This window comes from Neoarius graeffei, chromosome 2 (genome assembly GCF_027579695.1).
Source record: "Neoarius graeffei isolate fNeoGra1 chromosome 2, fNeoGra1.pri, whole genome shotgun sequence".
Taxonomy (NCBI): Eukaryota; Metazoa; Chordata; class Actinopteri; order Siluriformes; family Ariidae; genus Neoarius; species Neoarius graeffei.
In genome coordinates, this window is record NC_083570.1 from 43,470,490 (window position 1) to 43,489,228 (window position 18,739).

The following is an 18,739-nucleotide window of genomic DNA, read 5'->3' on the forward strand; positions in this document are numbered from 1 at the left end:
TTCTAATTGTCACAGTACTCACAGGTAACTTCGGACTGTCTTTGATCACTCTGGAGCTGATCATTGGCTGAGTCTTTGCCATTCTGGCTATTCTTCGATCCATTCGAACGGTAGTCTTCCGTTTTCTTCCAGGTCTCTCTGGTCTTGCTGTCCATTTTAAAGCATTGGAGATCATTTTAGCCCAGCAGCCTATCATTTTCTGCACTTCTTTATACGTTTTCTCCTCTCCAGTCAACGTTTTAATCAAAGCACGCTGTTCTTCTGAACAATGTCTGGAACGACCCATTTTCTCAGGTTTTCAGAGAGAAATGCATGTACAACATGTGCTGGCTTCATCCTTAAATTAGGGCCACCTGATTTGACACGTTTTTGTTTTGTTGTTTTTTCACAGAATGAATGACCTCACTAATTGAACTCCACACTGCTATTTTGAACACGCCCCTTTCACTTAATTATTCAATTATACAGACTCGGGAGCATGCATATCATGAATGTTGGGTCTGTTGGTTTTCTACGACTCTACTACACCTACTGGTAAATTATTTGCCATGTAGTAATATAATTTATACCAAAAACAGTGATTTGATCTAGTTAGTCATGTTGGACTGCTATTATTTTGAACACAACTGTATACTATACATCAAGTCTGTGTGTTTAGTGTCTTTATAAGCACGTGCTGTGATAGCGCTCTAATCCAGAACAGGTACATGGTAATTGGTCCGAATGGCTCTCGGAGCACCAGCACACGTGAACATGAGAGTGAAATTTTGTAATTTTTATTTTTAAAGCGGGCCAGGCCAGATGAGCTTATGCAATCACATGTTCTCTGTCATCAGCCGTTATTGTCCGTCCACAACTTAGAAAAATCACTACTCCTCCTACAGCATTGATCAGATTTCAATCAAACTCGCATACAATGTTCCCCAGGTGGCTGTGCATAAAAGTTGTCAAGATGGTGGCGCCCATAAAATCGTATTTACGATTTTATGGGTGTCTTGACCAGCACGAGCTACAGCCTTATTGAGGCTGTTTATTTTTTTTGGGAGACACAAACTCGGTTCGTTATAGCGGGGTTGCAGTGTATGTCCATGCAAGGTTAATATCAACCAATTTTATATTATCCAGCATATCAGTCAGGGTCTAAGAAATCCATACAGACAGTCAACAGATTAAAGCATAAAAATGGGTGACGCTGTCATGACAGTGAGCTCTTCCAAAATGGCAGTGTCTTCTGGAAGATTGTTCATCCTCCAGTACATGTGTAGAATCTACGCCCTTGTGCTTGTGTTGGTCCAATACCCAACTAAGACGCTTTTGGAAGGATGATACCATTTTACACCGTTTCAAATAAACATAATTGACTAGTCATGAGGGGTGTTCACACAGCACATATTTGCATCGATGCTGCGCCGATGTATTTTGTTGCGATATATCTTACACCGGTGTAAATTTTGTGGAGCGTTCACACGTCACAAACCTGCTTACTAGAGAGAAGCGTGTTAGCACCGGTGCAGCCCCACTTGCGTTCACACGGCAGTTTTTGCAGCCGTGCTATACGATAGTAATAATGCGGAAATGAAATATGCGTATGCGTGAAAATGTACTTCCTTTTCCCGGTTGTCATGGCATCACCAAGCGCCGGGAAAACAATATGGATGAAGACACCAGTGTTGCCAGATACTGCTGATGTTTTCCAGACCAAAATGTGTTCAAATCCGCCAAAATGCACTTAAAACCGCCCAATCTGGCAACGCTGGAAGACACGCAGTTCTGTTGTTGATATTCGCCATTTTGGAAGCGCAAAACACCAGGATGCAAATTATGCAATGCCCGTATGTAATCAACTCTCCTCACGCGTAGCGAGTCTACCCCTGTAGCGTTCAGACGGCCCATTTTATATCGGTGCTGCCCCGCAAACTAGCATTTACTCCGGAGTAAATTTCTTAAACCACCTCCCGAGCAGGGTTAGATTTGCACCGGTTTAAGCAGCTTTCAGGGGCTACACCGGTATAACTTTGTACTGTGTGAACGCTCTACCGGGGCAGCCCCGGTGCTACACCGGAGTAAAAGTTGCCGTGTGAACACCCCTATGGCAAGTTTGTATTTAAGTAAGCAGCAGTGAATAGGAATGAGGACTACTGTCCATAAAAATGGTTTATTAATGTTTCTCTGTGATTTTAATGTCTGATTTGATCTTGTGGTTTGTGTACAGGGAGTGGATGGACCTGAAGCCTATATTGCCACGCAGGGCCCATTGCCCAACACTGTCCTTGACTTCTGGAGAATGATCTGGGAATACCATGTCGCCGTGAGTAAATTTGGAGTTGTGTGGGGAATTTTTTTTTTTTTTTAAAGATGACCACAGAGTGATCAGAGCAAGCTTTCACTGCTTTCTCACATAACCACAGCATTTGTGTCCATTTGCATGTGCTGAGATTAATATCTCGGTCTGTTGGCTTAATTTGAATTTAACAGTCAGTACATTTACATGACATGCACACTAATATTTAACAATTATTCGCCAAAGGCAAGGTGAATATCGGTAACTAATGAGAGACGAAGCAGAGGTTATTATTTAAATAATATCGGCTGGCGTTGAGTGGTATATCAGATGTATTCCATTCAGCTAGCATGATACTGAACGAGTCGAAGACAAGTAGCTGAATGGAATGTATCGGATATACCATGAAAAAAAGCCATTATTATAATACATTCGCGCACACTCTACCAGTTTTTCGATGTCCGTTGGTATGTTTTTCTCTTGTTAAACAGAGGGGAACTGTAAGGGCCTTTTAGTCCTTCAGAGAAGGTCCAAACATAAGTATTCTCAAAGGCCAACGTGAGCTTAACTGCGAGTCGACGCCCTCAGCGCAGCAGTGAAGTCACCTTCCAGCCGGTGTAGCGTTCATTAGTAGTGCTAGCAAATGCTAATAAAGCCAGTACTATCAAGTAGTGCAGGCTAATGACCAAGAAACTAAGATTTCTGTCTCCAGACTCTTCTTCCACACATACTCGCAACAGTATTTTTCACTCAGACCTAATTATTCATTTTTCCATGTAATTTACAGAGTTACTTTTAAAATCAACGTCGACAACTGTACACAACAGAGCGACCTGACACCCTTTGCCCTGTTGCTTTTTTGTTGTGTCTGGCTAAGTTTTGGCTGAGCTCAAGTCCCAGCTCTAATAGTAACGGTTCAACACTACTTGTAAATATGCGTGAAGAATATCTAATGAAGTTTTTCTAGCCTTTTGAGTGTGCAGCATATCTTTCTTTTTCCCGCCGAACAAAGAAATGCTTCTGCGTATGCGCAGTAGAAAACTGTCATATTGAATATTCGCGTCAGCTCCGACGTGTAACGTCATGTCTTGGCAACCATGCAATATCATAAACCATATTCAACGCTCATTCTCCATTGGATAGAGTGATGTAATACTCGTAGGATAAGTGATATGATAATATTGCATGCTGTCAAATCAAATGAATAGAACCTGCTAGAAGGGAATAGAACACGTTTTTATTCTATGGAAAAAGTGTCCTGTATGTATAATAATCACCAATATTCGTGGAGCCTGAGACAGACAACTGTTTTGGTATTAAATGCACAGATTTTATGAAAAAAAAAATTATTTTAGTCTTTCAAAAGCAGCATGCAAATGTAATGCGCGCAAGCTTGTCACTCACCTATGCCGAGTCTCACAAAATACTTTGTTTTGAAACAGATAAAATAAATCACAATTCCACCTGACCTTTGAATAGTTTTTGACCAAACTTTGTAGCATTTTTATTGCTTTTAGGGACGGCATTTTCTTTCATAATTTTTAATTCCTCACTTACGGTAACGAAGCAATTGGTGGCCATTTTGCCGAGTCACTCGACATGATTATTGAGAAGTAGTCCAAATTTTTTAGCCAATCAGCGCGCACAATTTCCTATAATCACCTGTGTATTTATACTAGTACACTATTTGGAGTTTGATCCAGGTCATGTCCACAGTATATTCCGTTTGGATGTTCTAAATTTGGCCTTGCATTCTGAATTTTCCAGTTAAGACGTGGGACATGCTGATATTCGGGTATTTTTCGGAACGTTCTTCAGACATGGATACAGCGCGTTCGGAGTACGTGGGTTTTTTTCAGTTGGGGTTTTTACTGTAGTTGTATTGCGCTCTGTGCGTTGTACACAAACCAACTAGACATTGAGAATATGCACAGTTGCATGTAAACAGGACTGTTGGTGGATTATTCATTTTCATTAGCCATGTAAAAGGTTTAGTCGGAATAGCGTCTTGTCCCCCCCCAGAATAAAGGCAAAAACCGGAATATTTTGTCAATGTAGTGGCGGAGTTATATAAGGAGCAACACTGTTCTGTTGCAGGAAAATAATCAATGCCTGTTGTGTTGTTCCTCTGATACCACACTGATTTGTCAGTGATTTTACAATTATTCATTTATGAACGAGACATGTGCTTTTTAAATGTTTATACTTACATTTAACATTATGGAAGATCCAAGAGACAAGTTAGTTCCTGTTCTCGCTTATGATATAGCAACAGTAAACAGTCGTTCCCTCAAAACCCTCTTTTTCTCTTTCTTGAAGTTAACCTGAGGGTATTTTCTGGCACTCTAATGATTTTGGCATGCTCTGATTTTGTCAGTTTCAACAAATCGAAGCAGGATTTTCAAAGTCATATGACTTTTTTTTTTTTTGTATTCAGCACAAGTTCAGCTACAATAATATCTATGTACCGTGTATGTCATAATTATACTTTTAAAAACAACAGATAAATGAAGATGTTGTAAAAAGCAGTTTTAGAACTGTGTTGGAATGTGTGGGGGAAAAAAACATGACCTTACCCGTTGTGTCGAACCGTTTTGGTCACTTGAGGTGATTTTCTGTTCGGTCTTAGGAATGGATCAAGCACAAAAACTTAAATCTGCTCCATTGATTTGGACAATTAACTGGCCATCAAAAAAATGTATGTCCTATTGTTTTGGGATAAAGGGTTGGCAGTGGGAGGGGTATTCAATGAGAAGAGTAAAAAAAAATTCCATTCCATCCAATGAGAAGAGTGAGAACCTCTCCCACTGCCGACTCTTAATCCCATCAGGTCAAGGGATCAAAACGGTTCGTCACAATGGGTAAGGTCATGTTTTTACACACATTCCAACACCGTTCTAAAACTGCTTTTTACAACAGCTTCATTTATCTGGTATTTGACTTTGACTCTATTCAGTGTGTCTTGAAATTAACTCTTGTTCAGTTTTTATTTATCGAATTTGCAAAAAAAAGAGTGCTCTGTTTCTTAAAATCCAGTGAAATGTGGATATAATCATTATTCCACTCAATCTCGTCGCACATGGCTTATAGCCGACTTGGTGCTACGTGCCTCGTCGGCTATCAGCTCATATACGACTTGATTTTGTGGAATAGCTGTTAAATATAGTAATTTGAGGCTACATACTTTAATTCCTAACAAATCCTGAATTCACCAGCCGACATAACACCGTAGAATGGAGGTGGAAGCGAAGTAGAAAATACAAGTTTCGGCTGACAAAAATATTGAACTACACAAACCTTACTGCAGTGTCCAGGGTCATGGCTACAAAGGAAGTCAGTTACTCCAAGGGGCAACATCGGACTTCTGACGGAATCTAAAACCTGATTGGTTGAAATTAATTTATGGGAATACAAAGTGTCCCAAGTCTCCCTTACTGGAATGTCATTTAGCACAGTATTCAGACCCTTGACCCAAGATCCTTATAGACACTTAAAGCTTGGAGAAAGAGAGCAAGAGAGAGACAGACACAGACAGACCTCCCTTGCACAGCTCAAACCAGTAAAAATTAACTACCAAAGCTGCTCTTACTAAGTACTGAATAAAGGCTCTGAATACTTAGCTATGAGAGATTTCTGTTTTGATTCTTAATAGATTTGCAAAAATGTCTAAAAATAGTTTGCTTTGCCATTATGGGTTTGTTGTGTCTATATTAATGATGCGTGTATAATTCTTTCTGGCTTATTTCTCAGTGTGTATTTAGGTTTTAAATGGAAAATGTATTAATCTGCTCCACTTCATTCTGCAGGTCATCGTTATGGCATGTCGAGAGTTTGAGATGGGCAGGGTAAGAGAGAACATCATTCGTGCTTTTTCCTCCCCCCCCCCCCCCCCCTCTTTTTAGTACGTTTGTGTACCCGAGTATTCGTTATCAGTTCTTGAAAAGTTTCCCAATTCTTTCAGACTATGTGATTTCAGTTTAATTGAGACAGAAACTAATCAGGCTTTGAGGTAATAAACGTTCTATATACGGTTATGTACAAAATAATAGCAGTTTAACATCACTAAGGCCATTATTAAAAAATTGTCTGTTTCCGGTCCACCGGCCGGGTGAGTGCCGTTTGTGCGGTTGAAATTTTTTTTTAATGCCGGTTTTTCGACATTTTTTTCGGGTTCGTAAATCTAAAATCGAACTTGCCATTTCCGCATTCCCAGGGCTTTCCACTAAGGCTCATACTAGCCAGCCATGACAAATAAGTAGCCAGCCGGGGGGAGTAAACACAAAATAAACTCCTGTGCACGCAGTTCCCAGGATTAAATGTATTTTCCACAGACCATTTATTTATTCACTTTACTCAAATACAAAGTAAAATGGCAGTAAATCTTCTTTCTTTTCTTGCGTATTGCATCATGAGGCGTTCCTGGCTTGTAAATCTCTTATTTTCGGTGCATGACACATTCACGCAGCTGAGCATGCTATGAATTAACAACGACACCGGTCTGCAGTGGGGCGACACAATCACACACTCAGCCAACATTTCTCCATTTGTGTATGAAAATACACTCCAACCACTCAGTTTGGGTTCATTTACAACCAACGGTGTCTTTTGATGCCAGCACGTAATTGAACGAGAGAAGACTCGTTTACCGGAGACAAAATAAGCGTTATCTCCGCTTCTGTTCCCTCCGACACACTACTGCCTCCGCCGAGTGCGCGCGCACTCTGAACTGAATCAGCTCTGCGCATGTGCCGTGCGGCACAAAAAAATGGCAGCCACCATGAAGGAAGGAGATCCGGAGTTTTCAAACATTTGCTTAAGTGTGAAATCGCAAAATGGTATTCTAGCGAACAACAAAATAGTAAAGATTCAGAAAAACAAATCATTCAGTGATCATTTTAATAGTGTAATTTCATCCGAACTCGGCCTAACGCTCGATTTAGAACTACAAAAAGTCCGTGTGTCGGGCATTTTAAGTACCTTTGTAAAAGTTTTGCAAATGTTGCAGTCAGCATTTAAAATGCTAACAAAGTTTTTGTACAAGTTTCAGTTGATTAAACTGTCATTTTATTAAATGTCTGCTTTTGTAATAAAGTACTGAAAGAAAAAGCAAACGCAGCATTGCGATTTCTTATCCATCCATATATTAAAAAAAAAAAGAAATCCCTCCCTCCCGACTGAAAATTTTTTTGCTCACCCGGTGGACAGGAAGCGGATTTTTTTTAAGGATTGCCTGATGTGTTTAATTACTGATTTTGGCAGAAAAGATAATACAACATGGGGGGAAAAATTGGATGTAGCCGAGTAATGGGCAACCAACAGAATCAACAGTCGTGACGTGCAGTCTGCTAATTGGGTGTAATTGACTCATTTAATGAAAGGGGCGTGTTCAAATTAATAGCAGTGTGGAGGTCAATCATTCTGTGAAGAAACAGGTGTCAATTATGGCCCTTATTTAAAGGAGGAGGGCAGCAAATGTTGTACCTGCTGGTTTTAGCCCTTGCTCAGTGAGTAAAATGGGTCGTTCCAGACATCGTACCGAAGGAGAAAGAACTTTGATCAAGAGGTTGATTGGAGAGGGGAAAACGTATAAAGAAGTGCAGAAAATAATTGGCTGCTCAGCTAAAATGATCTCAAATGCTTTAAAATGGCAAACAAAACCCGAAACACGTGATAGGAAAAGAAATACTACCATCCGCGTAGATCATAGAATGGAAATCAAAGAAGATCTTCCGTTACCTGCGAGTACTGCAACAATCAGAAGACGCCTATGTGAAGCCAAACTATTTATTTGCAAGAAACCCTCGTCAAGTACAGTTTGCCAAAGAACGCATTGACTGGCTTAAAGAGAATTGGTGCAACATTCTATGGACAGATGAAGGCAAGATTTGTTCTTATTGGGTCTGAAGGCCACAGACAGTTTGTGAGACGACCCATAAACACTGAATTCAAGCCACAATACACTGTGAAGACTGTAAAACATGGAGGTGCAAGCATAATGGTTTGGGGATGTTTCTCATACTTTGGAGTCGGGCCCATTTATCGCATACCAGGCACCATGGACCAGTTTGAATAGATCAAAATACTGGAAGAGATTATGTTGCCTTATGCTGAAGAAGGAATGCCCTTGGAATGGGTGTTTCAGCAGGACAACGACCCCAAACACACCAGCAAGCGGGCAACATCCTGGTTCCAGACCAGCAAGATTGATGTTATGAAGTGGCCAGCCCAATCTCCAGACCTCAATCCGATTGAGAATTTGTGGAGTGATGACAAAAATTCTGTTTTTGATGCAAAACCCAAGAATGCAGAAGAACTGTGGAACGTAGTCCAGTCAGCTTGGGCTGGAATATCTCTTCGCAGGTGTCCGATGTTAGTTGACTCCATGCCACACGGATGTAAAGCGGTTATCAGAAATAAAGGCTACATAACTAAAATATTAGTTCAGTGATTAACAGGAAAGCTAAATCTGTAAACAAATTTCAGTTTATACTGTAAATATTCGAGTTTGTGAATGAAAATGCAGACGCTGCTAGCTAGCTATTTATTTATTTATTTTTGAACAGCCTATTATACTTTTTTTTTTCTTCATTTTCAGTTTAAATTTGATATTTTGGTCATGTTTTCATTTGGAATTGAGTGTGCAGTGCTCCCGGTGCCTTTGTGTATATGGAAATAAATGCTATTATGAGGATTGAGCGTTTTCTTGGTTGTTTTAAACACACTGCTATTATTTAGCACATAAGTGGTGTTTGTTTTAATGAAAGCCATCTGTTTCCTGACTGCAGAAAAAATGTGAGCGGTACTATCCCCAGTTTGGAGATGAACCCATGTCCTTTGGCCCTTTCAGGATCTCCTGTGTGAGTTGCCACTTCCTGCATGCATTTTCCCAGCATGCTCTACCGTGCCGAGTATTGATTTTTCATTTGTCTCCTTTGATTTAATGACATTTCGGGCAGAAAGAAATTAAAAAGCAAAATGGCTCATTCCAGAATCAGCTGCTGTCTTTTTGTTTGTTTCTTTCCACGAAACACTTCAGCTGGATTTTCTATTAGTTCTGCCTAATATTTTGGGAACGACTGCCTGAATTTTCTAATCTGCATCCTCGATCATCATTCAGGATTAGCTCTAATTAATTAGCATCAGAAAGTATGGTATCGTGGAGTAAATGTAAAGATCGGAAAGTCACTACGTTTATACTTTGTACTCCACGGCTTCAACCAAATCAAAGAAATCATGTTTTTTTTTCCTTTTGCTGACGTTTAGGAATCGGAACAAGCTCGAACAGACTATAACATTCGTAGCCTAACAGTTGAGTTTGACAATGTGAGTATCTTCCCTCCTTCAATCTATTGGGATCTGTATTCCCGTTACGACATCATCTGATCGATCTTCCTTTTTTCTTCAGGAGTCTCGTCGAATAACCCAGTTCCATTACATCAACTGGCCGGACCACGACGTTCCCTCATCATTTGACTCCATATTGGACATGATTGCACTGATGAGAGAATACCAGGAGCATGATGAGGTTCCTTTGTGTGTACACTGCAGGTACGGTGAGCTTTACGGACTTTCATACTTTCAGTTATTTTGGATGTCCAATGACTTACAAGTGAAGCAGAACACAGTCCGAGCCCAAACTGCAGCACTCGAGGGTTAATGCAGGGATGAGAGTTTTCCGCTTTTTGGCAGATTTTCGCTTTTTCTGAGTAAAAAACGAGCTTTTTATATTATGCCAAATCCGTTGAGAATTTTTTTTTTTTTTTTTAATTAATTTCGGGGGGTTGGGGTATGTTCCTTCATGCTGTTCAAACTTTATTAACTCCAACGATGTTTACACATTATTTGTAAGTCGCCATCTTTAGTCTCGTTTAAATCTCGTTGAATGTGATGTAAAATTGGTGTTATCTACATTGTTATTGGTCAAAACATCGATGTCGAGACCATAATGGCCAATCAAAACAGTTTTTACAAAGACACCCACATCAGTTTTCTTTTATCAAAACTTACGTTTGTGAGCTGCATATCAAAAATACGCTCCTCTAATCGGCGTGTTTTCTCAAGATGCCGAATACTATTGACAAGCGAGATGAAGCGAAGGTACGTGAAATTGATGCTGGTATAAAAAAAAACAAGTTTAGGAAAGCAAAAGGAAAGCAAGAGAGGAGTGTGAGAGGGAGCAGAAGAGTGCCAGGTTAGAGCATGTAAAAACACAGGAGGAGCTGGCTAATGAAAGAAAAAGGAAAAAAAGAGAGGACTGATGAGCTTTTGGCTTTGGCCAAGAAGCTGAAGAAGAATTCTAAATGATCTAATGAAAATTTGTTTCAAAAATAACTGGGAACTGTAAATAACTTAACTGTAAAAAGTGTGAATAGACATTTTCCTTTTGGAGAAAACGTACAAGTGATGTGGACAATAAGATGAATACAGTCCCCATAAAATATGCATTTGTTTAATTCAATACATTGAATATATGATTTGAATTATAGCTGACAGTGTTGATAACTGTATAACTTTAAAGTTTAAATAGACATTGTGAAGAAATCGTATACAAGTAATGTGGACATTAGGAAAAGGTCAGTTTCCATAAGATATGAATGTTTTTATTTAATTCAATATACTGAATATATGAAAATTTGAATTATTAATGGAACTGTAAATAACTATGGATTTTAATTGACATTTTTTTAGAAAAACAAGTGATGTTGACAATGAGTAATAACCAGTCCCCATAAAATGTAGATATTATTTTGAATTAATGCAATACACACATTGATTTTGATACATATTGTTCTATATAATAGTGTTTTTTATTTCAATAAGTATTAAAGGAACAGTCCACCGTACTTCCATAATGAAATATGCTCTTATCTGAATTGAGACGAGCTGCTCCGTACCTCTCCGAGCTTTGCGCGACCTCCCAGTCAGTCAGACGCAGTCAGACGCGCTATCACTCCTGTTAGCAATGTAGCTAGGCTCAGCATGGCCAATGGTATTTTTTGGGGCTGTAGTTAGATGCGACCAAACTCTTCCACGTTTTTCCTGTTTACATAGGTTTATATGACCAGTGATATGAAACAAGTTCAGTTACACAAATTGAAACGTGGCGATTTTCTATGCTATGGAAAGTCCGCACTATAATGACAGGCGTACTAACACCTTCTGTACGCTTCGACAGCGCATTGATACGGAGCTCAGATATCAATGCGCTGCCAAAGCGCGCAGAAGGTGTTAGTACGCCTGTCATTATAGTGCGGACTTTCCATAGCATAGAAAATCGCTACGTTTCAATTTGTTTAACTGAACTTGTTTCATATCACTGGTCATATAAACCTATGTAAACAGGAAAAACGTGGAAGAGTTTGGTCGCATCTAACTACAGCCCCAAAAAATACCATTGGCCATGCTGAGCCTAGCTACATTGCTAACAGGAGTGACAGCGCGTCTGACTGCGTCTGACTGACTGGGAGGTCGCGCAAAGCTCGGAGAGGTACGGATCAGCTCGTCTCAATTCAGAGAAGAACATATTTCATTATGGAAGTACGGTGGACTGTTCCTTTAAAATAGGCATCAGGTGTTTTAATTAACTACAGCTCAGATTGTAGGAAATAGGGTGTGTAAGGTCTCATTTTGAAGAAAAATTTCCCAGGGGGTGTCCCCGGACCCCCCTTATTACAGATTTTCTGCTTTTTTCATCAGGACTCACTCTCATCCCTGTTAATGATCTCGCTCCTGGCGTCAGCAGAGGCGCTCTGGCAGGCCGGGAATTTTAACTCCACTCTCAAACAACCGAAGACACAACCGTTACCCCTGTATGGGATGTGCCTTTGAGCATGTTACAAGATGTCGAGCAGTAGCCACAGTCTTATAAAGCACTTTTACGATCCATATTGTACTGACGTGTCTATAGAACATGTTCCTTCATTCTCTGTCGGGTGCCATTGATTTGGCAAGACTGAAGGTGACATCATGTCTGACTCTTAATGCCTCCTTGCTCACATGAGAGCGAAGCAGCTCGAAACTGCATTCTTGGCCCTTTTCAATACCTTTTGATCTGCCGCTGTAATTAATTGCAGCCAGGAAGTACCTTGAGGCAAGATGTTGGCCCATTTCGAGCCATATGGATTGTCTCAGGGCTCAGACTGAAGCCCCACATACGCTTTAAAAGACTGCTCTGATTAGGAGATCCGGGTTGCAGTCCGAGAACAGACTTCACAAGCTGCGGATTTTCTTCCACTCCAACCTCAACACACCATGTCTTCATAGAGCTTGCTTTGTGCACAGGCGCATCGTCATGTTGGAACAGGTTTGAAGTGCAGTGTTGTGTCGTAGTCAAGTCACTAAACCTCAAGTCCAAGTCGTTAAAGAAAATTTCGAGTCTGAGAGCAAGTCTCCAACCGCACCATGTGACGGTGGCTGTTGCTGCCTTTATGTAAAAGCGTCTCTGCTACTGTGTTGGACTAACGTTACTGCTCAACCGCCCCGTTTTAGTTAATAGGCTACAGATAAAAAGCTTGTTCATTGCTCAGCGAGCCCCGCCCACTATCAACAGCGCAAATAACATGAGAGGGTTAACACTAGCTAGCTCATCACTCAGCAGGCCCCGCCCACTATCAACAGGGCAATGAACATAGCGTGTCACTTCCTTCTCTGGGTGAAGTCTCACCAAATGATGATTGAAGTTCGAGGTCGTCCCCGTCGTCTCCTCGATAGTTCTTCTAAATATGGAACACACAGCAGTGCGTTTGTTTGTTTGTTTGTTTGCTTGTTTGCTTGTTTGTTTTCCCCCCCACTGCACAAGAAGTCTGTATAAGCAAAGCGGACAATCTTAGGGACGTTCTTTCCAGGCATTTTAGCGCCATTAACGTTAGTTTGTTCCTGAACATGACCAGGTGAACGTACGTTCTCTTGCACAAAATTGGTGTAAAAATTAATGTAGATATAAATATCTTGTGCCAAATTATTATGGCACGTTACAAAAAAAAGTAAAGAGAAAATCCGAGTCCTCGTCTCCAGTTTACGAGTCAGATTTGAGTCCGAGTCCTGGACCTGAGTACGACAAGCCCGTTGAAGTGAAATTGTAATGCTCGAGCATACAAAGACATTCTATACAATTGTGTGCTTCAGACTTTGTGGTAACAGTTTGGGGAAGAACCACATACAAGTCGGAGGAGTGTGATGGTCGGGGGTGCACATCCTTTTGGCTGGATTGCAAGTTTGTTCAGAAAAAAGCACCACGTGTACACAAGTGCGGAGAAGTTATTGCTACAAGGTGTATGAAAGATATGTCATGAAGCCGAGACGAACGCACTTGATTTCTAAAGTTTGACCTGAATACATTCAGTGTGGGTGTGATCTGATGTATTTATTCCGCTCTCCCCTTTTTTTGCAGTGCTGGATGTGGGAGAACAGGTGCCATTTGTGCCATTGACTACACATGGAATCTGCTAAAAACTGGGGTAACCTTGTCTGTCTGTTTCCAGCTACTGTCAATCTTTTTTTTTTTTTTCCTCTTCACATCCTTACGCTCACATGCTGTCTCGTTCCTTTTTTTTTTTTTCCTAGAGAATTCCTGAGGATTTTAATGTATTTCAGTTGATTCAGGAGATGCGGACGCAGAGGCACTCGGCAGTCCAGACGAAGGTGAGTTAAGGCCTTTGTCGAAATGTAAGCACAGATTTAAACAGTGTGCTCATGTGTGTGTGTGGATGGGTTTTTTCCCCCCTTCTCTCTCTCAGGAGCAGTATGAGTTAGTCCACAGAGCTATCGCCCAACTTTTCGAGAAGCAGCTGTTGCTGTTGGAGAGTCCGACCAATTCAGAGCTAACAGATGGCATGGTGAGCATCAACACTTCACTATTCATTCAGTGTCCAGCATACATTTGGTACTTGGCAATCATGCATGACTCAGATACCCCATATACCGAATGTTCCAGCTCAGGGAAAAGAGAGGAAGAGAGAAGACTGAAAAAAAGAAGGAAAAAAAACCCTACCCTAACACACTGAAGTGTGTGTGTGTCCGTCCGAACGTAGAAAGAGGAACAGTTAGCACTTGGACATGAGCCAGGGCTAACATCCTGTTTGTAAGGCAGAGAATTGCAGACATAATGCTCCCAGAATGCCCTTAGAGCCTGAGAATCAACCCGCATCTGGTACAGAGAACACACACACACACACACGCACAGCCTCTGTTCAGCAATCATGACTTGGGCTGCTGGCCATGGCGTCTCTCTCTTCCTCTCTCACACGCGCTTGCCCTTTTCAGCATACAGAAACGTATTGTTGAGCAGTTCTAATAAAGCTAATCTCCGACGCACCCAAAAGAACACATGCACCCAGACCGTATTTTCCACTGAGACTTGAACTTATCTCTCATGAGTTGAAATGAAGTAACTGTTTGTATATTTCTGTCAAGTGCTTTGATTAACGAACTAAGGATCTCCTACCAAAAATACAATGAGCCTGTATAGATGTATGTATGAAGTTTATACTTGTGTTATAATCTGTGGTGAATTTTATCAAACATGGATGCAAACGGCGCGCCTTTTGGCGGATGCCGCCTTTTTCACGGCTGTCTGGGGGACTTGTGTGAATCGTGCAGATCCGATGAGATTTTTTTTTTTTTGGGGGGGGGTTGGAGTGTCTGATTATAATTTCATCAAAGTAAATTCTGTATTAAAGTTACTAAATAAGCAAATGCCGTTACAGTCCATGAAACATAGGAAGTATAAGTATGAGAAGAAAACAGTAAATCGGAAAGCTGCGCACATAAAGCCAATTACGTAACTTAGGTTGGACTGATGGAAATCCTTGCGCGTGCAGCCAGCAGCAGATAATGGTGCGCAGCCAATTAGCTTTACGTGCGCAGCTTTCTGATTTACTGTTTTCTTCTCATACTTATATTTCCTATGTTTCATGGACTGTAACGGCATTTGCTTATTTCGTAATTTTAATACAGAATTTACTTTGATGAAATTATAATCAGACACTCCACCCCTCCCCCCCCCCCCCCCCCCCCCAAAAAAAAAAACACCTCGGATCTGCGCGATTCACACAAGTCCCCCAGACAGCCGTGAAAAAGGCGGCATCCGCCAAAAGGTGCGCCGTTTGCATCCATGATCAAAATGGACGGCTAGGGCTGTAAACCTCAGGCTTCTGTACGACAGGCAACAATATACAGTACGGTTTCCATTCCGAAGGAAACAGTTCAATAGCATACAAGATCACGGAGCCGGTGAGATGGGCTTTATTCAGAATCCCGGATGATCCTGGGATTAGTTCACTGATGATGAGTTGAAGAGAAGGACTATTCTAAAAGTGTCAGGGTTACAGACGAATCACCATGCTATGATTTTTATGAAAATGTCATTTTATTTTTTAAAATACCATTTGTCAGTTCTTTTTTCGCTAATAACCCATTTACAATTCACAATTATTCACAGAAGGCGAAGTGAATATCTGTGATTATTATACATACAGGCCACTTTTTCCATGGAATAAAAACATGTATTCTGTTCCCTTCTAGTGGGTTTATTACCGTATATCGCTTATCCTCTATATATTACGCCAATCTGCCCAATGGAGAACGACCATGCAATATTGTTAGAATGTTGCACGTTGTCAAGACAACACATCAGAGCTCATGCGAAGATCCGATGACGCTACTTTTCTGCTACATGTGCGCACAATCATTTCTTTGTCAGCTAGGAAAGAGAGAAGACGAGGCTAATCCAGTGCTCGGTTTAAGCACTAAATAAATAAACTGAAACTAAAGACGCACTGAACATCCGAAAGGCTACCAAAACTTCATTAGATATTCTTGACACGTATTTACAAGATAAAAACAGACCAACGGACACCGAAAAACTGGAAAAGAGACACTTCGGAGATGTAAAACTTCCGTGCTAGCGAGTGACTGACAGTTTGTAAACAAACATGGCCGCAAGGTTTGCTTCATTAAAAGCGGAAGATTTACAAGAGAAAAACAGACCAACGGACACTGAAAAACTGGAAAAGAGAGCGATAGCGGAAATATTGTCAAAGTTCTACTTGGAGGTGAGGAAAAGTGACGGAGACTTTTACAAGAGGACGTCACTCAGCAAAGCCCTTTTGTTTTGAACGACTGCACTGTAACAATTAACTACGACCAAGAGTAACTGTGAACTTGAACTGTAAACCTGGATGTAGCTTGTATACAAGTTGGGTTGTTCAGGCTTTTTGGACTTGGGCCATTTTTATTGTTAGAACTTTGACTTTGTACATTGGATTGACAGAACATTGAATTACATTCGATCAGCATTCAATATTGGTAAGTTACCGCCCTGTTAACTTTTTTTGCAAAATTTATAATTGTTCCGTTGAATATGTATTAATAATAATATTGGCTGGCTTTTTTCGTGGACTATCAGATATATTCCATTCAGCTACTCGTCTTCGACTCGTTCAGTATCATACTAAGCTGAACGGAATATATCTGATCTACCACTCAACGCCAGCCAATATTCTTTAAATAAATACCCAAGAGACAAAATCGAGGTTATTGTTATATTCACTGAGCCTGAGGTGTATAATTGTTTTAGAATAAATACACAGGTGATTCTTTAAATAAATAAATTAATTAATTAATTTCAAACTTCAAAAGCGGCATGCAAATGTAATAAAGGCGCGGTGCAGACTTGTCGCTGACGTATGGCAAGTCAAATAAAATAAATCACAATTCCACCTGACCTTTGAATAGTTTTAGACCAAACTTCGGAGCATCTTTAGTGCTTTTAGGAAGAGTATTTTCTTTGATAATTTGTGATTCTTCCTCATTTACAGTGACCGGGATTGGCCACCATTTTGCCGAGTCACTCGAGGTGACTATTGAGAAATGGTCCGAATCTCTTGACCAATCAGTGCATGCGATTTCCTATAATCACCTCCATATTTATACTAATAATACAACCCCGATTCCAAAAAAGTTGGGACAAAGTACAAATTGTAAATAAAAACGGAATGCAATAATTTACAAATCTCAAAAACTGATATTGTATTCACAACAGAACATAGACAACATATCAAATGTCGAAAGTGAGACATTTTGAAATTTCATGCCAAATATTGGCTCATTTGAAATTTCATGACAGCAACACATCTCAAAAAAGTTGGAACAGGGGCACTAAGAGGCTGGAAAAGTTAAAGGGACAAAAAAGGAACAGCTGGAGGACCAAATTGCAACTCATTAGGTCAATTGGCAATAGGTCATTAACATGACTGGGTATAAAAAGAGCATCTTGGAGTGGCAGCGGCTCTCAGAAGTAAAGATGGGAAGAGGATCACCAATCCCCCTAATTCTGCACAGACAAATAGTGGAGCAATATCAGAAAGGAGTTCGACAGTGTAAAATTGCAAAGAGTTTGAACATATCATCATCTACAGTGCATAATATCATCAAAAGATTCAGAGAATCTGGAAGAATCTCTGTGCGTAAGGGTCAAGGGCGGAAAACCATACTGGGTGCCCGTGATCTTCGGGCCCTTAGACGGCACTGCATCACATACAGGCATGCTTCTGTATTGGAAATCACAAAATGGGCTCAGCAATATTTCCAGAGAACATTATCTGTGAACACAATTCACCGTGCCATCCGCCGTTGCTAGCTAAAACTCTATAGTTCAAAGAAGAAGCCGTATCTAAACATGATCCAGAAGCGCAGACGTCTTCTCTGGGCCAAGGCTCATTTAAAATGGACTGTGGCAAAGTGGAAATAGTTCTTTATGGAAATCAGGGACGCCGTGTCATTTGGACTAAAGAGGAGAAGGACGACCCAAGTTGTTATCAGCGCTCAGTTCAGAAGCCTGCATCTCTGATGGTATGGGGTTGCATTAGTGCGTGTGGCATGGGCAGCTTACACATCTGGAAAGACAGCATCAATGCTGAAAGGTATATCCAGGTTCTAGAGCAACATATGCTCCCATCCAGACGACGTCTCTTTCAGGGAAGACCTTGCATTTTCCAACATGACAATGCCAAACCACATACGTGGGTTTCCTCCGGTTTCCCCCACAGTCCAAACACACACAGGTTCAGCTAATTGGTGGCTCTAAATTGTCCATAGGTGTGAATGGTTGTTTTCCAAGCCTGGAAATGGGAGGGTTGCGGCAGGAAGGGCATCCGGCGTAAAACTATGCTCCAGTTCGTATAACGTGGATCAATAGGGTCCACATGGACCCCAACCTGGCAACAGTGCTGGAGGAGGAGGATGATTTGTTGCCTTGATCCATTTCAGTGGTCCGTTTTAAATCGATACACCTCTACGACGTAGCTGCCCATGTGACAGAATGCTGAAATATTGTTTTATCGCAAATTAAAATGCCAAAACGGAAAATGGTGAAAGTAAGGGAGATACTGTAAATGTTCATGGAGTTCAAAGAAATGGTATTACTGTTAAATTTCCATCAAATTATACTTGGCTTGACGG

The 18,739-nt window shown here is 40.7% G+C and overlaps 1 protein-coding gene across 8 annotated transcripts in view; it reads left to right on the forward strand.

Moving 5' to 3' along the window:
* Positions 1-18,739, forward strand: part of LOC132881614 (tyrosine-protein phosphatase non-receptor type 12-like) — a 167,208-nt gene that overhangs the window by 97,151 nt on the left and 51,318 nt on the right. For all 8 annotated transcript variants that reach the window (XR_009654063.1, XR_009654062.1, XM_060914276.1 and 5 more), the window contains 8 exons: positions 2,213-2,308; positions 6,088-6,126; positions 9,067-9,138; positions 9,545-9,604; positions 9,687-9,829; positions 13,671-13,737; positions 13,844-13,921; positions 14,017-14,115. Coding sequence is in view for 6 of the 8 variants with exons in the window: in XM_060914276.1 (XP_060770259.1) it covers positions 2,213-2,308; positions 6,088-6,126; positions 9,067-9,138; positions 9,545-9,604; positions 9,687-9,829; positions 13,671-13,737; positions 13,844-13,921; positions 14,017-14,115 (654 nt within the window). In the remaining 2 variants the exon portion in view is untranslated. The remainder of the gene's footprint in view (positions 1-2,212; positions 2,309-6,087; positions 6,127-9,066; positions 9,139-9,544; positions 9,605-9,686; positions 9,830-13,670; positions 13,738-13,843; positions 13,922-14,016; positions 14,116-18,739) is intronic.